We start from the raw sequence: 24971 nt of genomic DNA on the forward strand, positions 1-24971 counted from the left end.
GGAGGTGCCAATAAGCAAGGCAGAGGCTAAGGGAATGATATGGACAGTGGTGGTGCAGAGATGGCAGGAGCAGTGTAACAGTGACACTAAGTGCAGGCATCTATTATTTGTTGACATTTTAGTAATTTAGCAGACACCTATCTATAGAGCGACTTACAGGAGAAATTAGGGTTAAGTTGCTCAAAGGCACGTTGACAGATTTTCCACCTAGTCGGCTCGGGTTACTGGCACAACGCTCTAAACCACTAGGCTACCTGCCGCCCCTATTCCAGGTACAGAGTAAAGTAGGGGAAGACTGTTTGGTGTGTAGACTTTCCTCCCTTCTCTCTCTATTCCAGGAGTATTGTTGGGAAGTAGGGTCATGGAGATGTTGTCCGTTCTTGTACCAGATGTAGGTGGGGTTGGTGTTGTCGGTCAGAAGACAGGTGGTGCTACAGGTCAGTGTTCTCTACTTTTCCTCTGTGGAGGAAGACACCTTCACCTGCAGGTCTGAATGATTCTAATGAATTATTACAATTAGATATGATATATTACCTGTGACAGTCAGTTGTACCAGGGAAGCTGTACCCACATTCTGCATACTGTGTTTTAAATCTGAACTTGTACTCAGCTGAATCGCTCTCTCTCAGGTCTGTGATTCTCAGGGTGAAGGCTTTCTCTTTAGTCCCAAGGTACTCAGCACGTCCTGTATTCTCTGGCACAGAGCTCATGATTTTACATTACATTTCTCTTGGATATACCAGTTTGGTTCTGATAGTACATGATAACTTGGATGTTGATATGTGCAGGGCAGTTCCACTGTTGAGCTTTTCATAGCACAGATACTCTGATGGATATAAAACACGTTGAAACAGTTCTGACAAAGAACACCTAAAACAATAGTAGGCCCATTCATTTATTAATTAGTTTCTTCAATTATTCTTGCACTCAACCAAAATATAAATGTAACAAGCAACCATTTCTAAGATTTCACTGAGTTACAGTTCATATAAAGAAATCAGTCAATTGAAATAAATGAATTAGGCCCTAATCTATGGATTTCACATGATTGGGTATACAGATATGCATATGTTGGTCACAGATACCTTAAAAAAAGGTAGTCAGTATCTGGTGTGACCACCATTTGCCTCATGCAGTACTACACATCTCCTTCACGTAAGATAATGGATTTTTTTATTTTTTTTATTGAATACGTGTCGTGGAAATTACCACCAGGGACTCAAAGCCAAAAATAAATGAATAGTTATTTATTACCAGCAAGCTGGAGAGGTTCCAACAAACGTAATGCACCATAGTACACGTCGGTCGGGAGCTCTTTCGGGGCAGTCCCGTTAGTTCTCTTATATACTGCTTACACAGACAAATAATATTTGCATGACTTACATTAATAATTGTTCATAATTAATTCATAATTAACATTTGGTTCCTGCACTGCATATGACTGGCACCATCTCCTATCTTAACTTATAGAACATATTCTGGGCGTTCTGCCAAAAGTTCTGAGGGGGACATGACCGCCTCCCCCTCATATCTTTACCCAGCACCTACAGGAACCAATGATTGTATGAGACAAGATGTACAATTCAAGGTTATTTCCCTCACACAATAATACACACCTACTGTTGTTGAAACATTATTCTACATTATTTAATAGATAATAGAAGTTAATTAAATAAGATACAGCTTTGAAAACCCCCACCCACCTCAAAATCCCCCACCCCACAACTCTCCTACTCCAAGACGTTTGATACATTTGGATCCAGAGCTGCATATTATCCTACACAAGTTACCACGGTAATCAGATTTAGTAAACTGTTAGAGAATGGGAAATAGAAAACATTAATTTTTTACAACTGACTGTCACAGGTAATATTGTAAAGAGTAATGTATTGAAACTTTATTTATGGATCTGGAACCGGTGCAGGAGAGGAGGGAGATAAAATATGACATGTTTGTGAATTCTGGTGTTTTTTCAGTGACCCAGAACGAGAAAAGCTCTTTCCACATAGACAGGAGTAAGGTTTCTCTCCAGTGTGTATGCGTTGGTGTGTAATCAGATAACCTGATTGATTGAAACTCTTCCCACACTGATCACAGCTATAAGGCTTCTCTCCTGTGTGTATGCGTTGGTGTATAGTCAGCTGTCCTGATTGATTGAAGCTCTTCCCACACTGATCACAGCTATAAGGCTTCTCTCCTGTGTGTATGCGTTGGTGTGTAGTCAGGTGTCCTGAATGATTGAAGCGCTTTCCACACTGACCACAGCTATAAGGCTTCTCTCCTGTGTGTATGCGTTGGTGTGTAGTCAGGTGTCCTGAACGATTGAAGCTCTGCCCACACTGATCACAGCTATAAGGCTTCTCTCCTGTGTGTATGCGTTGGTGTGTAGTCAGGTGTCCTGAATGATTGAAGCTCTTCCCACACTGATCACAGCTATAAGGCTTCTCTCCTGTGTGTATGCGTTGGTGTGTAGTCAGGTGTCCTGAACGATTGAAGCTCTGCCCACACTGATCACAACTATAAGGCTTCTCTCCTGTGTGTATGCGTTCGTGTTTAGTCAGGGCTACTGATTGACTGAAGCTCTTCCCACAATCAAAGCAGTGGTAAGGCCTCTCCCCTATATGAATTATCTGAGATTTTAAGGTTTTAGATGGAGTGAAACGCTTCCCACACCGAGAGCAGCGGTACAGTTTCTTTCCAGTGTGAATCCGCTGGTAAATTATAAATTCCCTCTGTTTAGCAGAACTCTTCCCACAGTCAAAGCAGCAGTGGTGAGGTTTCTTCCCTATACATCTCTGCTGGTGTTTCTTGAGGTGGTCTGATCTCGAGAGACTCTTCTCTGTCTTGTCAGCATCATGATGTTGTTGAAGCTCCCCAGATGATAAGCTCCTGCCACTGAGAGAGGAACGATTAGGGCTGTCCCCTGTGAAACAAAGACATTGAATAGTTAGGTTTTGCAAATATGTGTCCATAAATAGATGGGTCGTTCCATGAATGTAATGCCTTTTGCATCCCTTTGATATCTTTCCAGTAGAAATTGTGCACCAATATTAAATATTAAATCTCTGTTATATTAAATAAAGTGCCCATTAAAACACAACACATGGAAAATACGATTCATCTGATTTTTTATATGAATAAAGACTTGCTAAAGTGACAAAATTCAGCATTTTGACAAGTCCCTCAGTCAACCCTGTGTAACATCTAGAAAACGTTTAACCCACCAAGTTTTACCATCATTGAGTATGGTTACAGGCACAGAATAATATGACTATTATTAATAGTCAATTAGTGTAGGAGTTTGATTTAAACGTTGACATGCTTTGAAAGAAGAACAATTTCCCTAATAATCCTGTTTACATGGACACATCTGAAATCAGGCTACCTGATGGGACTTTGATTAATGCAAAAAATTGCCAATCTAAATAAACGTTCTACCACAGAGGCCATGTAATTTTTTGGAAGCATATTTCATTCTGAGTTCGGACAAATAAAGTTTGTATGTGAAAACTATTTCTAAATTGCATAATTTCAGTTTTTCTGAACTCACTGCACTCGATCAAAAGAAGTTAGCTTGCGCCGCTTGTGCTAGCACATGTACAGATTAAATACACCACTATAACTCTGATTAAAGAGTTTACATGTCCTAATAATTCTAAAGATTGCTCAGAAAACCAGGTGTTTTTAAAGGCGTATGCTTACTTCAGTTATGACCTCACACCAATTAAGATAAGCAGAGTAAGGTGTTTACATGACTAATGCCATACTCGGCCTACTGCCATAATCAGTTTAATAGGAAATGACTAGTGTGCATATAAACCCTAGTTATTTGGTTACTTTGACAGTCATTTCTGAAAATTATATACTTAATGTGATTAGTGATTAATTTACATCTGGCCCTCATTTTAAGGTCAACCCTTGTTTTAATATATTATTCTAAACAAACAATGAACATCTAATACTCAAATCATAGAGTAAAAGCAGGTGAGCTGGTTCTACTCTTTTTGTCAATTTACTGCTGTTTTGTGGTGGAAAACTGAGCAAGTCAACCCTTTTACCAAAACATTTACATAGTAGAAATGATTTAACAATTCAATTTTTTGGTGAAGCTTGCATTCAATTGCCACTCCCTGTTGCACATGTTTTTTAATGAAGTTGAACAAGTGCGCTTTATGACAGAATGTTAAAATTAGGTGAAATCAGACTGTTTAAAAATAATAATAATTACACTTCTTAAAATTGGGTGGAACCACCAGATATTTTCATCAATATATAATTAATCAATGAATTGTTACAGAAGCAGACTGTAGTCTAATCCAAACACGATGGTTCTTACTTAATGAAATCAAATCTCCATGTTCCTCTTCTCCTTCTCCTCGCTCAGTTCCACTCTGCCCCGGTGTTTTCCTGCAGTCGACCAGACCCAGCAGTAAAGTACCGGGAGGTGGTCGACCTGGGGACTCCTGGAGGGTGGAGGGGGACATGCTAGCTTTGTCCTGTTGGCGGCAAGAAGTATTCTACATAGATTAATATTAAACTAAATATTTTATTAATTCAGTCAAAACCTCTGATTACTAGACCCAGCAGTAAAGTACCGGGAGTGAAATGTTAAATCGTTCACTACAACCCACTAATCTAAGAGCGTTGGATTGGTGGAGGCATGGGCTAGTTTCCACCATATTTCTTATACCAGTCATTTCCTTTCAAACAGCGAGGAAGGGGAGAAGCGAGAGGGATAACTGGGCCCCAAATCTGGCTTCTGGCTTATTTGATCGAATATACATTTTGTAACGAACCACTGATGGTTTGGGGATGCTTTGCTGCCTCAGGAACTGGACGACTTGCATTAATAGAAGGAACCATGAATTCTGCTCTGTATCAGAGCATTCTACAGGAGAATGTCAGACCATCCGTCTGTGAGCTGAAGCTGAAGCGCAGCTGGGTCATGCAGCAAGACAATGATCCAAAACACACAATCAAGTCTACATGAAAATTGCTAAAAAGCAACAAATTTAAGGTTTTGGAATGGCCTAGTCAAAGTCCAGACCTAATCCCAATTGAGATGTTGTGGCAGGACTTGAAACAAGCAGTTCATGCTTGAAAACCCACACGTCACTGAGTTAAAGCAGTTCTGCATGGAAGAGTGGGCAAAGATTCCTTCACAGCGACGTGAGAGACTGATCAACAACTACAGGAAGCATTTGGTTGGAGTCATTGCAGCTAAAGGTGGCACAACCAGTTATTGAATGTATGGGGGCAATTACTTTTTCACACAGGGGAATTGGGTGTTGCATAACTTTGTTTATGAAATAAATCTTATAACATTCACTCTCACAAATATGCAAAAGTTGAGAAAATTAGAAAGGGGGCAAATACTTTTTCTTAGCACTGTATATGTAAAAGTAGGACACATGACATCCCGGCAACTTTGAGAAAATAAACACTGTATGAGAGTAGTGCCTGGTCGTCACTAGTTTCACAAACAAAGTCAAACCACGCCAATTACTACCATTGATCTTATTAAAATGTGATCTTAACCTTAACCACACTTCTAACTTTATGCTTAACCCTAAATAAATAAAAATACGATATAGTAGAGCTTAATTTGAGCCGGATCCTGCCGGAACAGCATCAAGCACATCTCAGATTTGACTTTGTTTGTTCTGGCAACTATTTGCCAGGATCTGGTACCTCTCGCAGCATGATTTATTAATTGTTAAGTCAAGTTGCCTCCTCGTTATTTCTCCCGCCCCCCAGAAAGACCATGTAAAAGCGCAATGATCTTTCTGTGTAATCATCCTATCCTGCCACACTGATTCCAGACCTGCTCTCTTAATTGTACATAGAGGTTATGGGGAGGGCCGGTGGGGTAAGTAACTGATCTTGACACAGGTCTTGGTAGTGGTGGTCAGCTAGTGAAGAGGTCCCTACGTATTGACGTCACGTAGCCTAGGCTCGTCGTCTCTCAACTGAATTTGAATCGTGGGAAAGACAAATAAAAAATGGGGTAAGAAAAGTCAATTGAGTTTGATAAAATGCTTGAAGTCCAAAAATCCAGAGAAAGATGGTGAATCGAACCCAGAACGAGCCAGAGAACTGTCAGTGCCTGAGGAGAGGAGTGAGGGGCAAACTGTTCCTGGTGGCGATGCCTTAGCTAGCAGCGCTGCTAATCCCACCAGTTCAGCATCACCACCAGCACCTCCACTAGCTAGTAGGCAGAGTAGCGAGTCAGACTCAGCGGGAGAGGGAGACGGGGAGCTGGGGGTAGGGGGATAGTTCATCCACCGACGAAGTGCTCGGAGCTGGTGCAATTTGCAGGTCAAGAACAAGCAAATGTATAACCCCTGGCTTGTCATTTATAATTCAAAGTTGGGCTGTACAACATGCAAAAAGGTAGGGAGCATGGGTCTAGAAACGACTGGAGGGAATAAACTTGCAAAAGAGTGGGTGGAATGTACAGTAACATCCTCTGCCTCAGACGTAAAACAACAAAACAACAAAGAGCCCTCAGAAAAAAGGTTTTTGAACATGCCCCAACCAAGGCATATTTGGTGGCAGCAAGCCCTGTAGACAAGGCTAAAGAGGACACCCAGGTTATAGTTAACACTCAAAATGAAAAAATAGACACTACAGCCAGAGTCTTCAGAACAGCCTTAGAAGGAGGCTAAACGTCACAGCCACAGGCCCGCTCATGGCTTTGAGCAAGAAATGTACTCTCAGGAGTTCAATGGACTTGACATGGGGAAAGTCATTGTGGGAGGTTTTGAAAACTACAGTAGTACTTTATTTTTTCTTTACAAACTTGTTCTGTGAAGGTAATCTGAATATGTGCTTCATATTATCACATAGGCAGGAGGCCTATATATTCTGATGTGTGTTCTAATGTAGCCTACATTGATTTATTTTATTTGAAGTTATATTCCGATATTGTGATATTTGTTCTACTTCTACATTGATGTCTTGAAAATTATTTGAAATTTGGGTACATAAGCCCCACAGCTGAGTATGCATGCATATGGCGGGTGTTCTGCAGTGTCGTCTAAAATGCTTTCAATTAATCAGCACCTTGGAGAGTGCCGTCCGTTTCACCACCATAGATAGTAGGCTACTTAGCTGTTTACTCTGTCTGCTGCTACGATGTGTTTGACACTTTCTTTTCTCAAAGTGTTCCGTTACCTCAGAGCCACTCGGATAACCACCACTCTAGCGCTCACTATGTGTTACAGGAGCTCCTGAAATACAAATTAAGCACTGCGATATAGACATTTGACTGTGTGGTTGTGGTAACTAGTGGAAAAACGCATATCTGCCCTCTCATTGGCTATTATGGTCCCACCTGATCTTGCCTCTTCCCGATAGCCTTCCATTTTTGAAGACATGTATTTTCTTTGTTAGAGCGGCCACTTGAGTATCTGGGTAAATAATGGATAATGTGTTCGAAATCAGTTAAGGGATGTGAATATGTGAACACTTTGGGAGAAAGGAGAGATAATTAGGTCATAGTCACAGATTCCTAAACATGAATAGTAGTAGGCTACTTTGTTGAAGTAAAAAAACAAGTTTTACCGTGACATTGTTTTTGTCCAGCCGTTTAAAAACGAACAAAGGAATGTGGAGGATCAAATATGAAAACTAGGCCTAGACATTTTATACAGCACAACAGACCTATAATGTTAAAACCAGACTTACCGGATCCATTGTGGAAGCTACTGTTTCTTTGTATGACATGAAATGTTGGCTACAACAGCACAGCTAGGCTACTTTGCTGTGGTCTTCTTCTTCTTTAAGGTTTATGGCAGACTACACCTATTTTCGTATTGCCGCCACCTACTGTATGGTTAGTGAACGAAAATAAAAAAATCCATTGCGGGAAAGGGGGGCCGGGGCCGGGGAAATACAGTACCACCATCATATACAATACAAACATTTAATTAATACCAAAATGCCCCACCCCTTCAGTGATAATCCAAATCATATTCCTTCATAGGCTCAGGGGCCTGTGTGGACGGAACATATATCAACCGGATTCATTGTAATACCTCTGCTGTAAAATCCCCCAAAACGTTCAGCTGCACTCACAATTGATGCCTATTTTATCAGAGTTCTTCTTTGTTTGTACTGTGCATTTTAAATCCAATGCAATAAACCAGGGGTGCCACTTTGGTTTTAGAAGTGTGGGGGGGATTTTGATGGGCATTTAAAGGTCATTTTACGCATTTTTACACAATCCAATGTGCCATCTCCATTTAGAACAAAAAAATAAGCAAAAATAGCAACAGTCATCAAGCTAGGTAAGAGATCATAAAAAAATATTTAAGTGAATAATAAGACTGAACTACATCAAAGGTAATTCAATCATAAATATTGTTTTGCACCTTTAACCAATAGCCTAACAAATGAACAACTCTTGAAATTGTATCCATTTCAGAATAAGGCTGTAACATAACAAATGTGGAAAAAGTCAGGGGGTCTGAATACTTAGGTCTGAATAGGTTAGGCTACTATGGTGAGCGAGCATTGCGCCTTTTCATTATCAATACGTTTTGATTACCCATCTATTTGTCTCTGCCTGCAAATCGTCCTCCTAAAAGGTAGGCTATATCCTATAGGACTATGCAAAACATGTTGCTGTCATCATTCTTGCTGCTTCCAGTTCTGTAGCCATACCTGCGAGATCAGGTGCACGTGTGGCCTCTATTAAATAGAGTAGGCTATAGCCTATGCATGGGCGAAGAAGCACGGGGCAGTTATCTTTCCAAGGAAAAGTACTTCCTTAATAGGCCTATGATTAGGCTATAGTTTACTATATTGCCTAGAAATAGGCCTAAATATTGATCACCCATTATTTCTCCGTCTGAAAATCATCCCACTCCTAAAAGGTAGGCTGTAAAATAGCTCAAGATAAAGTGCATATTGGCTGATATAGCCCTGTAAAAACATATAAGGGCCATGTAATAATCTATGGTAATTTAACACATTTCTGAAGTTTGCGTTTTTGATATTCCCTATAGGGCGCATCACATACGCCTAAAATAGCATTACTGGACTGAGGTTGGGTTTGGGACCAGTTCTTACAGTAGCGGGCGGGAGTCGGACAGAAACCCAGCAGGTGTGGGTGGGAACGGGATGAAGAAACCGGTGTGCACCATGACAGTGAAGCCTGTAACATTAGAGATGTTTCCACAAGTTTTCCATATGGGGGGACAAAAATGCAATTTCAGAATGTGGGGGGGACAACTCATCTCGGGCCTGAAAACACCCGTGCCAATATATCCTCCAAACACCGGCTTCTCGGGCATTATCGCTTAAATTACTAATTCAATATTGCATCATCCCATTATCTGGGCTCTGTCTGCAATCATAGCCATTAACCAAAACGTTATTTTGATTAATTTATTCATACTATTTCATCCTTCCACAAGATATAGCTCTGTCTGCAATCATAGCCAGTAGTATATACCAGGAATAATGAAACATAGAATAATAATCGATGTTTGGAAAATCTATGAATAATGTATGACCACTGGAGTCTTTCCACTCAAAATATTTTGAAATGTATTTCATCACTCAAAATCTTGCCAAAGCATATTCTGTAGGAGGGTTTAATATGATTTTGATTTAAATGAATCGGGTCATGAACATATGGACCTTGAAATGAACAAGGGAGAGGTTAAACGTAGGCTAAGTCTGACATAAGCTTATTCCCACACTTTACAATAACACGGTTGCAGTGGTCTTAGGTAGTCTCCGTATAGGCTGTTCCCTCCATTGCGACACTGCTCATTATACCCTAATGTAGGCCTGTTTGCCTACTAGCCAAATAAAGTGCAGAGCATGCATGATGCGTGCAACTCATCATCCAACATACTTGAACATTTAATTCATCCTTCATTCAGTTCAGTCAGTCAGTATGTCATCCATTCTGTCATTTGTCTGAGTTGCAATAGGAACTAAATCAAAGAGAATAGAACAGTCTTATCCATTTGTTTATTGAAATCCATGTGTGTATTCAAAATTATCAAAATTCTCCAAAGCATTTTAATAATGCAATGTTTAATTTAGGCCTATCAAAATAAAAAAAATAGTCATTTTAGGCTATCATTCTAGGTAATTTTAGGACTCTATTTGTGTTTTATAACAGTTTTTATTGTAGGCCTCCCCTTAAAAAGAGACCCTAGCTCACAGGCCTCTGAATTTAGCCTCTAAACACATTTTAAACCAAATAGTTGAAGAAGCACATGCAGGGGCTGATAGGGAAAACAGATCTGGCAATAAGAATAGGTTATAGATCGTCTTGACCATTTGGGACCCCTTGGCTATTGAACTCAGGACAGGTTATAGCCAAGACTTAATCAATATTTAGTTTTGTCTCATTTATTGATATGGATATAGCCTCTGCGTGATGGGGTTGTGCAACGCAAATGGCTATAACAAGCCTACATTCAGAGTGGAATTCTCAAATACAACAGTCAAAATGCCTAATATAAGGCCTACAGTCTGTGCTCCCAAATACTGGAAATAGTGTGATTCATTAGGTTACATGATCCCCACAGTAGCCCCACACAGCTATACAAAAAAAAAGATGCAATTTTATTGCCATTCAATAACACACAACTGCATGGCATATTTAGATAGTGGAATAGGTCTAGCTGGTTATTCTAGACAAGGCTCTTACGTGTCTTTATAGTACAATTCTCACACAAGTCATTTGCTGAAGGCCCAAACCTATACTACGCCAGCTACTGGTATAACGTTATCGAATGGCGTTCTAAAACAAGCTCTAGACTTTTATTTTGGAAATGAAACCGGAAGCTGCAAAGCAACTAATGCCTGGGCTAGAGTTGCTTGATTGGCTAACTAACTTCGACTAGATACGTTGGGCTCATGTCCTTTGCAGATGCCACATTCCTGACAAAAGTTTGTACGTATAAAAAAGATCTGTAACCCGAGTAAAGTGAGATGTAAAGTAGGAATTGAATGTGTAAATGTTCATTCATAGTCGTAAAATAGGGTTTGTTCGTTTACTGATCTAATTTAACGGTTACGTTTCATGTTTCACGCATGGCTTTTCTTAACCACCCGAGCCACTGCCTGTGGTTATCATCCAGAAGGCGAGGTCAGTACAGGTGCATCAAAGCTGGGACCGAGAGAATGAAAAACAGCTTCTATCTCAAGGCCATCAGACTGTTAAATAGCCATCACTAGCACATTAGAGGCTGCTGCTGCCTATTGAAATCACTGGCCGCTTTAAGAAATGGAACACTAGTCACTTTAATAATGTTTACATATCTTGCACTACTCATCTCATATGTATATACTGTATTCTATAATATTCTACTGTATCTTAGTCCATGCCGCTCTGTCATTGCTTGTCCATATATGTACATATTCTTAAATTCCATTCCTTACTTAGATTTGTCTGTATTGAGTATATGTTGTGAAATTGTTAGATATTACTTGTTAGATATTACTGCACTGTCGGAACTAGAAGCACAAGCATTTTGCTACACCCGCAATAACATCTGCTAAACACGTGTATGTGACAAATACGATTTGATTTGATTTGATTTGATGAACTCCAAAATGTGCCATTAAAACAGCAGACACGTATTGATTCAGGACCATGAACAGTGGCACAAATCAGCACCAAATAAACATAGGTGTGCTACCTCTGTGATTTCAGCACCACCAGTTAGTGGACAGTGACACATCACATACAATTTTATTGGTCGTGTACACATATTTGCAGATGTTATCGCAGGTACAGCTAAATGCTTGTGTTTCGAGCTCCAACAGTGCAGTAATACCTAGCAATCCACAAAAATTAAAAGGGTCACCAGGGGCAACGCGTCCGCTCAACTCTGAGCTCATGAGAAGATTCTATACCTGTTGCTCGTTGGGGTTGGCATTGGCATTGCTAGTGTGTTGACGTGGAAGGCCTCATGGGCGAGAGACTGCTATGATATTGTTGCCATTCCCCTGAACTTTAGAATTGTAAAATAGATTATTGCAAATACTGCTCCAGATCTTTTGGTTTCTGCTACAGGCCATAGACAACAAACTGATAGGCCTATGTGACTGATACTTGGGGGTGGGTGGGGTCTATTGATTGAACTTGAAGTTGGATGCTTGTGTGCCCCAAACAGCATGCAATTAAATTGCAATTAGATATGGGAATTCATAGGGAAAACATAAAACATCAGAGGAAACAGATTTAAAAAACCAAGGGAATGGATAACAAATCCGAGGGAACGGATAAAAAATCAGATGGAATGGGTAAAAAAATCTAAGAGAACTGATTCAAAAATCTGAGGGAATGGATAATAATATCTAAGTGAACTGATTTAAAAAAACGAGGGAACGGATTAGTCTGGCAGTTTTTCTCAACAACATGACCCCTAAGGGCTCCATAGGATCCTGACTTGTTGCATGTTAAAAAGGTGGACTTTGTATCGTTTATTGCATTGATTGGTTAAAAACTGCACAGTGAAAACAAAGAAGAAATTGGAGAAAATAGGCATTGTTGTGACTTGTGAATGCTTGTGAGTGCAGCTGAACGTTTTTTGGGACTCAGGGATTTTACAGCAGAGCCATTACAAGGAATCCTGTCGATATATGTTCCGTCCACACAAGCCCCTGAGCCTATGTAGGGTAGTGATTCCGTTCACATAAGCCCATGTGGGGGTGGAGGGGAACGAGGCAGTAGATGAACAGGCTAAACAAGCACTTAGTAGTGGGGATGTTGATGTTGAAGTTTCAATGAGCAAGGCAGAGGCAAAAAGCCTTATACAGTGGGGAAAAAAAGTATTTAGTCAGCCACCAATTGTGGAAGTTCTCCCACTTAAAAAGATGAGAGAGGCCTGTAATTTTCATCATAGGTACACGTCAACTATGACAGACAAATTGAGAAGAAAAAAATCCAGAAAATCACATTGTAGGATTTTTTATGAATTTATTTGCAAATTATGGTGGAAAATAAGTATTTGGTCACCTACAAACAAGCAAGATTTCTGGCTCTCACAGACCTGTAACTTCTTCTTTAAGAGGCTCCTCTGTCCTCCACTCGTTACCTGTGTTAATGGCACCTGTTTGAACTTGTTATCAGTATAAAAGACACCTGTCCACAACCTCAAACAGTCACACTCCAAACTCCACTATGGCCAAGACCAAAGAGCTGTCAAAGGACACCAGAAACAAAATTGTAGACCTGCACCAGGCTGGGAAGACTGGATCTGCAATAGGTAAGCAGCTTGGTTTGAAGAAATCAACTGTGAGAGCAATTATTAGGAAATGGAAGACATACAAGACCACTGATAATCTCCCTCGATCTGGAGCTCCACGCAAGATCTCACAAAATTGTCACAAAAATCCCAGAACCACACGGGGGGACCTAGTGAATGACCTGCAGAGAGCTGGGACCAAAGTAACAAAGCCTACCATCAGTAACACACTACGCCACCAGGGACTCAAATCTTGCAGTGCCAGACGTGTCCCCCTGCTTAAGCCAGTACATGTCCAGGCCCGTCTGAAGTTTTTTTAGAGTGCATTTGGATGATTCAGAAGAGGATTGGGAGAATGTCATATGGTCAGATGAAACCAAAATATAACTTTTTAGTAAAAACTCAACTCGTCGTGTTTGGAGGACAAAGAATGCTGAGTTGCATCCAAAGAACACCATACCTACTGTGAAGCATGGGGGTGGAAACATCATGCTTTGAGGCTGTTTTTCTGCAAAGGGACCAGGACGACTGATCCGTGTAAAGGAAAGAATGAATGGGGCCATGTATCGTGAGATTTTGAGTGAAAACCTCCTTCCATCAGCAAGGGCATTGAAGATGAAACGTGGCTGGGTCTTTCAGCATGACAATGATCCCAAACACACCGCCCGGGCAACGAAGGAGTGGCTTCGTAAGAAGCATTTCAAGGTCCTGAAGTGGCCTAGCCAGTCTCCATATCTCAACCCCATAGAAAATCTTTGGAGGGAGTTGAAAGTCCGTGTTGCCCAGCGACAGCCCCAAAACATCACTGCTCTAGAGGAGATCTGCATGGAGGAATGGGCCAAAATATCAGCAACAGTGTGTGAAAACCTTGTGAAGACTTATAGAAAACGTTTGACCTGTGTCATTGCCAACAAAGGGTATATAACAAATTATTGAGAAACTTATGTTATTGACCAAATACTTATTTTCCACCATAATTTGCAAATAAATTCATTAAAAATCCTACAATGTGATTTTCTGGATTTTCTTTCTCATTTTGTCTGTCATAGTTGACGTGTACCTATGATGAAAATTACAGGCCTCTCTCATCTTTTTAAGTGGGAGAACTTGCACAATTGGTGGCTGACTAAATACTTTTTCCCCCCACTGTATATACAGTGATGGTGCAGAAATGGAAGGAGCAGTGGAATAGAGCTAATAAAGGAAGGCATTTATTTCAAGTACAGAGGAAAGTAAGGGAGGGGAGGACGGCAGGAAAGGGACAGAAGAGAGGAGGCTATTTTTACAAGATTAAGGGTGGGACACAGCTAGTTGAATAAGACATTAAATGTGATAGAAAAGCATCCAACAGGAAAGTGTGATTATTGTCAGGAAAGAGACTGTACAGCATGTCTTACTACAGTGTGGGCAGTATCAGAGGGAAAGAGAGAGGATGCGATCTAGTATGAGGGAGAACTGGATACAGGAATTTAGTTTAAAGAGTATATTGAGTAGAACGTCATTAGATATAGTCTCAAAGATTTTGTTATCTTTTTTAAGAGCAACGGGTCTGGCAGGTAGGATTTAGTTTCTCCCGGTCTCTGGCCCACACTCCAGTACAGTAGGTGGCGGTAATGCACCATAATGTTGGATGCCAACCGCCGATAAACCCCACTGAAGAAGAAGAATAAACCTTAAAGAAGAAGAAGAAGACAAATGGAAGATCAAAGGAAGGAAGTAGGGAAGTAAGGAAGGAGGGAAGGAGGGAAGGAGGGAAGGAAAAACGATGCCTAACAGATAGCTGTGGGATAAGGAGATGTATACTTGGATGGCGGAGGAGGAATGGAAGGAAAAAGGGAGGCAGAGGAGGTCTAAGAGAGAGAGGGAGGAGGATTGTGTTGGGGGAAAAGGGAGAAGGTTTGATAAAGAAGAATGGTAGGAAATGTAAGCAAAGTGAGCTGAAGACAAGAGGAGAAATGGAAGTGAATGAGGGTGAAGTATTGGAGGTGGTAGGTGTGGTGAAGTGCTCGGAGCCAGAGGCTTGCACAGAGGGTCAGGATAAAGATGACAGTAGGAGTGAAGTTTTTGGAAAAAGTGGACCCTTGCCTTTTGGCTGATCCATTTGTGGTTTCAAGATGGGTGAATAAAGAGTTGGGTATAGTGGAATCGGTGAGGGTAACCAGAAGTGGTCTAGTGATAATTGTTTGTTTTTCTGTTGGGCAGAGGGAGAAGGCGCTCAGAGTTAAACAAATGGGGGAAAGAATTGTGAATTGTTTCGCTTTCAAGAAAATGGCGCCATTGAAAGGAGTGATTACTGGGGTAGCAGTAAATGTAAAAGTGGACCAACTGAAGGGGAAGATTCCCAGTGTTTGTGATGCTTGTCGTTTGGTGCGATGCAAACAGGGTGGTGAGAGTGGGGAAACAGAAGAGTCATTGTCTGTTCTTTTGAGTTTTGAAGTTGAGTCTTTACCTAACAAAGTGAAGTTAGGATATATAAGTTATCCTGTACGAGCTTATGTGCCGAACACATTACGATGTTACAGGTGTTAAACTTATGGGCATGTGGCAGCAGTATGCAGGAGGGAGGTTCCAAGGTGTGAGAAGTGTGCAGAAGGGCATGAGACAAAGGAATATGTAGCATTGGGGAAAGTAGTGGTATGTGCTAATTGTAGGGGTGGCCATGGGGCTGGGGATCAGAAATGTGCGAGAGAAGCAGGTTGAGGTTTCCAGGGTAAGAGTAGTGAAGAAGTTGTCATATGCTGAGGCAGTGAAGAAAGTAGAGGAAGATGGGTCAAGGGGGCGGAGTGGTGAGAGTAGTAGATCTGTACCAGTACAGAGAGATAGGTCAACAAGTGATATATGTTTCAGTAAGATTGGATTTTTAGCGTTTATAGCAATGGTTATTATAATATAATATGCCATTTAGCAGATGCTTTTATCCAAAGCGACTTACAGTCATGTGTCCATAAATGTTTACGTATGGGTGGTCCCGGGGATCGAACCCACTACCCTGGCGTTACAAGCGCCATGCTCTACCAATTGAGCTACAGAGGACCACAACTACTGCAGGGATGGAACGTAAGTCAAAGAAAATGTAGGTCGTGGTGGCAGCTGCAGAGAGGGATTTGGGTGTGCAAGACTTGACATCAGAAGAGTTACAGGGAGTGTTAAGTGGTGATGTCACATCATTTTAGGTTGAGGACATGAGGTAGGAATAAATATATTTAAATAATAATAATAATAAGCCATTTAGCAGACGCTTTTATCCAAAGCGACTTACAATCATGCGTGCATAATATTTTTTGTGTATGGGTGGTCCCGGGGTTCGAACCCACTACCTTGGCGTTACAAGCGCCATGCTCAACCAGCTGAGCTACAGAGGACCACCCATACAGAGAAGGGTGGTGTTAATTATTAATAATAATTTTGAATTTGTGAGGGTAGTGTTAGATGGTAGGGTATTTCTATATTTTATTTTATTTTTCAAGCGAAATAGAAGGGAGTTGTACTCCAGTCTAGTAGGTGGCGGTAATGAAACAAATTGGATGCCAACCGCCGTTAAACCTCATTGAAGAAGAAGAAGAAGAAGAAGAAGAAGACGACGACAGCAGCCTAACTGTTCTGTTGTAGCCGACAACGTTTCATGTCATACAAATAAACAGTATATTCTACAATGGATCCGGTAAGTCTGGTTTTAACATTATAGGCCTGCTGTGCTGTATAAAATGTCTAGGCCTAGTTTTCATTATATTTGATCTTCCACATTCCTGTGTTCGATATAAACGTCTGGGGGAAAAAACATTACGGTAAAACTTGTTGGGATTTATTTTTCCTAAAACAATGTAGCCTACTACTATATCATGTTTAGGAATCTGTGACTATGACCTAATTATCTCACCTTCCTCCCAAAATGTTCACATTCCTTCACTGATTTCGAACACATTAGCCATTATTTGACCAGATACTTAAGTGGCAGGTCTAACAAAGAAAATAAATGTCTTCAAAAATGGAAGGCAATCGTGAAGAGGCAAGATCAGGTGGGACCATTATAGCCAATGAGAGGGCAGATATGCCTGTTACCACAACCACAAAGTCAAACGTCTATTTCGCAGTGCTTAATTTGTATTTTGGGAGGTCCGGTAACACATACAGTTGAAGTCGGAAGTTTACATACACTTAGGTTGGAGTCATTAAAACTAGTTTTTCAACCACTACACACATTTCTTGTTAACAAACTATAGTTTTGGCAAGTCGGTTAGGACATCTACTTTGTGCATGAAACAAGTAATTTTTCCTACAATTGTTTACAGACAGATTATTTCACTTATAATTCACTGTATCACAATTCCAGTGGGTCAGAAGTTTACATACACTAAGTTGACTGTGCCTTTAAACAGCTTGGAAAATTCCAGACAATGATGTCATGGCTTTAGAAATTAACGTACTTTGGTGCGAAAAGTGCAAATCAATCCCAGAACAACAGCACCTTGTGAAGATGCTGGAGTAAACAAGTACAAAAGTATCTATATCCACACTAAAACAAGTCCTATATTGACATAACCTGAATGGCCGCTCAGCAAGGAAGAAGCCACTGCTCCAAAACCGCCATTGAAAAAAACAGACTACAGTTTGCTACTGCACATGGGGACAAAGATCGTACTTTTTGGAGAAATGTCCTCTGGTCTGATGAAACAAAAATATAACTATTTGGCCATAATGACCATTGTTATGTTTGGGGGGGGGGGGGGGGGGGGGGGGGGGACACGACACCATCACAACCGTGAAGCACGGGGGTGGCAGCATTATGCTGTGGGGGTGCTTTGCTGCAGGAGGGACTGGTGCACTTCACAAAATAGATGACATCATGAGAAAGGAAAATGATGTGGATATATTGAAGCAACATCTCAAGACAACAGTCAAAAAGTTAAAGCTTGGTCGCAAATGGGTCTTCCAAATGGACAATGACCCCAAGCATACTTCCAAAGTTGTGGCAAAATGGCTTAAGGACAACAAAGTCAAGGTATTGGAGTGGCCATCACAAAGCCCTGACCTCAATCCTATAGAACATTTGAGGGAAGAACTGAAAATCGTGTGCGAGCAAGGAGGCCTACAAACCTGACTGAGTTACACCAGCTCTGTCAGGAGGAATGGGCCAAAATTCACCCAATTTATTGTGGGAAGCTTGTGGAAGACTACCTGAAATGTTTGACCCAAGTTAAACAACTTAAAACGCAATGTTACCAAATACGAATAGAGTGTATGTAAACTTCTGATCACTGGGAATGTGATGAAATCAATAAAAGCTGAAATAAATCATTCTCTCTACTATTATTCTGACATTTCACATTCTTAAAATAAAGTGGGGATCCTAACTGACCTAAGACAGGGAATTTTTACTAGGATTAAATGTCAGGAATTGTGATAAACAGAGTTGAAATGTATTTGGCTAAGGTAGTGTCCGCGAGAGTGGTGGTTATCCGAGGGGCTCTGAGGTACCGGAACACATTGAGAAAAAATAAGTGTCAAACACAAAGTAGCAGCGCAGCAGACAGAGTAAACAGCTAAGTAGCCTACTATCTATGGTGGTGAAACGGACAGCACTCTCCAAGGTGCTGATTAATTCAAAGCATTTTAGATGTCACTGCAGTATGCCCACATACTTGAGTATACTTTCGGGGCATACACAAGTCAGAATTTCTTATAGGCTAATTTTCTAGACATCAATGTACAGCAACATTTTTAGAAGACACTGCAGAACACCCGCCATATGCATATGCACACATAGTCAGCTGTGGGGCTTACATACCCACATTTCATATAATTTTTAAGACATCAATGTAGCAGTAGAACAAATATCACAATATTGTAATATAACTTAAAATAAAACAAATCAATGTAGGCTACATTAGAACACACATCAGAATATATAGGCCTCCTGCCTATGTGATAATATGAAGGACATATTCAGATTACCTTCACAGAACAAGTTTGTAAAGAAAAAATAAAGTCCTACCTTAGTTTTCAAAACCACCCACAATGACTATCCCCATGTCAAGTCCATTTAACTCCTGAGAGTACATTTCTTGTTCAAAGCCATGAGCGGGCCTGTGGCTGTGACGTTTAGCCTCCTCCTAAGGCTGTTCTGAAGACTCTGGCTGTAGTGTCTATTTTTTCATTTTGAGTGTTAACTATAACCTGGGTGTCCTCTTTAGCCTTGTCTACAAGGCTTGCTGCCACCAAATGTGCCTTGGTTGGAGCATGTTCAAAAACCTTTTTTCTGAGGTCTCTGTTGTTTTACTTCTGGGGCAGAGGATGTTACTGTACATTCCATCCACTCTTTTGCAAGTTTAATCCCTCCAGTCGTTTCTAGACCCAAGCTCCCTACCTTTTTGCATGTTGTACAGCCCAACTCTGAATTATAAATGACAAGCCAGGGGTTATACGTTTGCTTGTTCTTGACCTGCAGATTGCACCAGCTCCGAGCACTTAGTCGGTGGATGAACTATCCTCCTACCCCCAGCTACCCGTCTCCCTCTCCCGCTGAGTCTGACTCGCTACTCTGCCTACTAGCTAGTGGAGGTGCCGGTGGTGATGCTGAACTGGCAGAATTAGCAGCGCTGCTAGCTAAGGCATCGCCACCAGGAACAGTTTGACCCTCACTCCTCTCCTCAGGCACTGACAGTTCTCTGGCTCGTTCTGGGTTTGATTCACCATCTTTTTCTAGATTTTTGGACTTCAAAAATGTAATCAAACTCAATAGGTTTTTCTAATCCAGTTTTTTATTTGTCTTTCCCACGATTCAAATTCAGTTGAGAGATGACTAGCCTAGGCTACGTGACGTGAATATGTAGGGACCTCTTCACTAGCTGACCACCACTACCAACACCTGTGTCAATATCAGTTACTTACCCCACCGGCCCTCCCAATAACGTCTATGTACAATTAAGAGAACAGATCTGGAATCAGTGTGGCAGGATAGGATGATTACACAGAAAGATCACAGCGCTTTTACATGGTCTTTCTGGGGGGCGGGAGAAATAACGAGGAGGCAACTTGACTTAACAATTAATAAATCATGCTGCGAGAGGTACCAGATCCTGGCAAATAGTTGCCAGAACAAACAAAGTCTAATCTGAATGGTGCCTGATGCTGTTCCAGAAGGATCCGGCTCAAATTAAGCACTGCTATATCGTATTTCTACTTTTTTAGGGTTATGCATAAAGTTAGAAGTGTGGTTAGGGTTAAGATCACATTTTAATAAGATCAATTGTAGAAATGAGTGTGGTTTGACTTTGTTTGTGGTAACTAGTGACGACCAGGCACTACTCCCATACAATGTTATTTTTTCTCAAAGTTGCCGGGATGTCACGTAACCTACTTTTACATATACACTCCTAACAACCTAATCTTTACGAAATGTATATTCGATCAAATAAGCCAGAAGCCAGATTTTGGGCCCAGTTATCCATCTTGCTTCGCCTCTTCCTCGCTGTTTGAAAGGAAATTACTGGAATAAGAAATATGGTGGAAACTTGCCCATGCCTCCACCAATCCAATGCTCGTAGATTTGTGGGTTGTAGTGAACGATTGAACATTTCAGGTAAAAGGACATATTCGAGGGATGCACCCAAATCAGACGTTTAGACTGAATTAATAAAATATTTTGTTTAATATTAATCTATGTAGAATACTTATTGCCGCCAACAGGACAAAGCTAGCCCGCCCCCCTCCACCCTCCAGGAGTCCCCAGGTCGACCACCTCCCGGTACTTTACTGCTGGGTCTGGTCGACTGCAGGAAAACACCGGGGCAGAGTGGAACTGAGAAAGGAGAAGGAGAAGAGGAACATGGAGATTTGATTTCATTAAGTAAGAACCATGGTGTGTGGATCAGACTACAGTCTGCTTCTGTAACAATTCATTGATTCATTATATATTGATGAAAATATCTGGTCGTTCCACTCAAATTTGAGAAGTGTAACTTGGTCAAAGAAACCGTTTGATTTCACCTAATTTTAACGTTCTGTCATAAAGAGCATGTGTTCAACTTAATAAAAAACATGTTTTCCCATCTCAAGGGGTTCAATAAAAAACAAATACTATACTAGGTGCCTATGTGCCAACTAAAGTAACAGTGTTGACCGTAACAGGGGACTACTGAAAACAACAAAACCACTACTTGACCTTGGAAAAATAGTCCTTTAAAAACACCTGGTTTTCTGAGCAATCTTTGGAATTATTAGGACATGTAAACGCTTTAATCAGAGTTATAGCGGTGTATTTGATCTGTTCATGTGCTAGCACAAGCGGCGCAAACTAACTTTTTTTGTGCAAGTGCAGTGTGTTCAGAAAAACTGAAAGTATGCAGCTTAGAAATAGTTTTCACATACAAACTTTATTTGTCCAAACTCAGAATCAAATATGCTTTAAAAAAAACAAAAACATGGTCGCTGTGGTAGAACGTTTGTTTTGATTGGCAATTTTCGGCATTTATCAAAGTCCCATCAGGTAGCCTGATTTCAGATGTGTCCACGTAAACAGGATTATTAGGGAAATTGTTCTTCTTTCAAAGTATGTCAAAGTTTAAATCAAACTCTTATACTAATTGACTACATAATAACAATATTCTGTGCTTGTAACCGTACTCAATGATGGTAAAACTGAGAAATGATTGTATTAAGTGGGTTAAAATCTTTCTAGAAGTTAAACAGGGTTGACGGAGGGACTTGTCAAAATGCTGAATTGTGTCACTTTAGCAAGTCTTTATTCATATTACAAAATCAGATTTCCATGTGTTCTGTATTATAGGGCACTTTATAAAAATAAAGATTGAATATTGGTGCACAATTTCTACTGGAATAATAACGAAGGGATGCAAAAGGCATCTGTTTATGGACCCATATTTGCTAAACTTAATTATTCAATGTCTTTGTTTCACAGGGGACAGCCCTAATCATTGCTGTCTCAGTGGGAGGGGCTTATCATCTGGGGAGCCTCAACAACATCATGATGCTGACAAGACAGAGAAGAATCTCTCCAGATCAGAACATCTCAAGAAACACCAGCAGAGACATATAGGGAAGAAACCTCACCACTGCTGTTCTGGCTGTGGGATGTGTTTTGCTAAACAGAAGGAAGTGATCATTCACGAGCAGATTCACACCGGAGGGAAACCGTACCACTGCTCTCAATGTGGGAAGAGTTTAGCTGCATCTAAAACCTTACAATCTCATCAGAGAATTCATACAGGGGAGAGGCCTTACACCTGCATTGATTGTGGGAAATACTTTGATCAATCAGGAGCCCAGACTACGCACAAACGTATACACACAGGAGAGAAACCTTATAGCTGTAATCAGTGTGGGAAGACCTTTGCTTTATCCGTAAACCTAACCACACACCAGCGAATACACATAGTAGAGAATCCTTATAGCTGTGATCAGCGTGGGAAGAGCTTCAGTCGATCAGGAGACCTGACTACACACCAATACATACACACAGGAGAGAAGCCTTATAGCTGTGATCAGTGTGGGAAGAGCTTCAGTCGATCAGGACATCTGACTATACACCAACGCATACACACAGGAGAGAAGCCTTATAGCTGTGATCAGTGTGGGAAGAGCTTCAGTCGATCAGGACACCTAACTATACACCAACGCATACACACAGGAGAGAAAAATTATAGCTGTGATCAGTGTGGGAAGAATTTCAGGACGTCAGGACACCTGACTAAACACCAACGTATACACAAAAGAGAGAAGACTTATAGCTGTGATCAGTGTGGGAAGAGTTTCAGGAAGTCAGGATCTCTGATTACTCACCAATGTGTACACACAGGAGAGAAGCCTTATAGCTGTGATCAGTGTGGGAAGCGCTTCAATCATTCAGCATCCCTGATTACACACCAACGTATACACACAGGAGAGAAGCCTTATAGCTGTGATCAGTGTGGGAAGCGCTTCAATCATTCAGCATCTGTGATTACACACCAGCGCATACACACAGGAGAGAAGCCTTATAGCTGTTATCATTGTGGGAAGAGCTTCAATCATTCAGGATCCCTGACTAAACACCAACGCATACACACAGGAGAGAAGCCTTATAGCTGTGATCAGTGTGGGAAGAGCTTCAGTCGATCAGGAGACCTGACTACACACCAACGCATACACACAGGAGAGAAGCCTTATAGCTGTGATCTGTGTGGGAAGAGCTTCAATCAATCAGGACACCTGACTATACATCAACGCATACACACAGGAGAGAAGCCGTATAGCTGTGATCAGTGTGGAAAGGGCTTCAATCATTCAGGACACCTGACTATACATCAACGCATACACACAGGAGAGAAGCTTTATAGCTGTGATCAGTGTGGGAAGAGCTTCAATCAATCAGGAAACCTGACTATTCACCAACGCATACACACAGGAGAGAAGCCTCATAGCTGTGATCACTGTGGGAAGAGCTTCAATCATTCAGGATCCGTGATTACACACCAACGCATACACACAGGAGAGAAGCCTTATAGCTGTTATCAATGTGGGAAGAGCTTCAATCATTCAGGATCCCTGACTAAACACCAATGCATACACACAGGAGAGGAGCCTTATAGCTGTGATCAGTGTGGGAAGAGCTTCAATCAATCAGTACACCTGATTATACACCAACGCATACACACTGGAGAGAAACCTTATTCCTGTCTATGTGGAAAGAGCTTTGCTCATTCAGGGTCACTGATAAAACACCAGAAAGTACAAACATGTTTTCTTTCATCTCCCTCCTCTCCGGCACCGGTTCCAGATCCCTAAATAAAGCTTCAATAGAAAACATTTTGTAAAGAGTAATGTATCTCCCATTCTCTAAGAGTTTACTAAATAGTATTAACATGGTAACCTATGTAGCATAATATGCAACTCTGGATCCATATCCATCATTCGTCTCAGAGTAGGAGTGCTATGTGTGTGTGGTGGGGGATTTCATAGCTGTATCTTATTTAATTAACTCCTATTATCCATTAAATACTTGTATTGTGTATAATAATGTTTCAACAATACGAGGTGTGTATTCTTGTATTCAATAGATCAATCAATTCAATCCATTATCTGCTTAACAACGTCTTCTTATCTCATTACAGTGGCTTGGAAAGTATTCACCCCCCTTGGCAATACTTCCTATTTTGTTGCCTTACAACCTGGAATTAAAATAGATTTTTTTACACAACATGCCTACCACTTTGAAGATGCAAAATATTTTTTATTGTGAAACAAATAAGAAATAAGACAAAAACAGAATTTGAGCGTGCATAACTATTCACCCCCCCAAAGTCAATACTTTGTAGAGCTACCGTTTGCAGCAATTACAGCTGCAAGTCTCTTGGGGTATGTCTCTATAAGCTTGGCACATCTCGCCACTGGGATATTTGCCCATTCTTCAAGGCAAGACTGCTCCAGCTCCTTCAAGTTGGATGGGTTCCACTGGTGTACAGCAATCTTTAAGTCATACCACAGATTCTCAATTGGATTTAGGTCTGGGCTTTGACTAGGCTATTCCAAGACATTTAAATGTTTCCCCTTAAACCACTCAAGTGTTGCTTTAGCAGTATGCTTAGTGTCATTGTCCTGCTGGAAGGTGAACCTCCGTCCCAGTCTCAAATCTCTGGAAGACTGAAACAGGTTTCCCTCAAGAATTTCCCTGTATTTAGCGCCATCCATCATTCCTTCAATTCTGACCAGTTTCCCAGTCCCTGCCGATGAAAAACATCCCCACAGCATGATGCT

At 41.0% G+C, this 24971-nt stretch overlaps 2 protein-coding genes across 5 annotated transcripts; one reads left to right on the top strand and one right to left on the bottom strand.

Moving 5' to 3' along the window:
* Positions 1-1232: 1232 nt before the first annotated feature.
* On the bottom strand, positions 1233-7769 carry LOC311119864 (uncharacterized protein). Of its 3 annotated transcripts, XM_084194514.1 has the most exons (4): positions 7690-7767; positions 7337-7412; positions 4337-4496; positions 1233-2923 (listed from the first exon to the last, which is right to left on the bottom strand). In XM_084194514.1, exons 3-4 carry the CDS (start codon positions 4482-4484, stop codon positions 1902-1904), a joined length of 1170 nt encoding a protein of 389 aa, XP_084050640.1. In that variant the 5' UTR covers positions 4485-4496; positions 7337-7412; positions 7690-7767; the 3' UTR covers positions 1233-1901. The 3 variants fall into 3 exon arrangements, with proteins under 3 accessions (XP_084050640.1, XP_084050639.1, XP_084050641.1); XM_084194513.1 differs by lacking the exon at positions 7337-7412 and having other exon boundaries at positions 7690-7769; XM_084194515.1 differs by lacking the exon at positions 7690-7767 and having other exon boundaries at positions 7337-7480.
* Positions 7770-16798: 9029 nt separating this feature from the next.
* Positions 16799-24568, top strand: LOC311119919 (uncharacterized protein). 2 transcript variants are annotated; one of them, XM_084194563.1, is made up of 3 exons: positions 16799-16881; positions 20907-21078; positions 22138-24568. In XM_084194563.1, the coding sequence occupies exons 1-3, from the start codon at positions 16873-16875 to the stop codon at positions 24000-24002; spliced, it is 2046 nt and encodes a 681-aa protein (XP_084050689.1). In that variant the 5' UTR covers positions 16799-16872; the 3' UTR covers positions 24003-24568. The 2 variants fall into 2 exon arrangements, with proteins under 2 accessions (XP_084050689.1, XP_084050690.1); XM_084194564.1 differs by having other exon boundaries at positions 20907-21066.
* The last annotated feature ends 403 nt before the right edge of the window (positions 24569-24971 follow it).

The sequence above is a fragment of the Coregonus lavaretus genome, assembly GCF_964263955.1.
Source record: "Coregonus lavaretus genome assembly, contig: HAP1_SCAFFOLD_55, whole genome shotgun sequence".
In the NCBI taxonomy this organism is placed as follows: Eukaryota; Metazoa; Chordata; class Actinopteri; order Salmoniformes; family Salmonidae; genus Coregonus; species Coregonus lavaretus.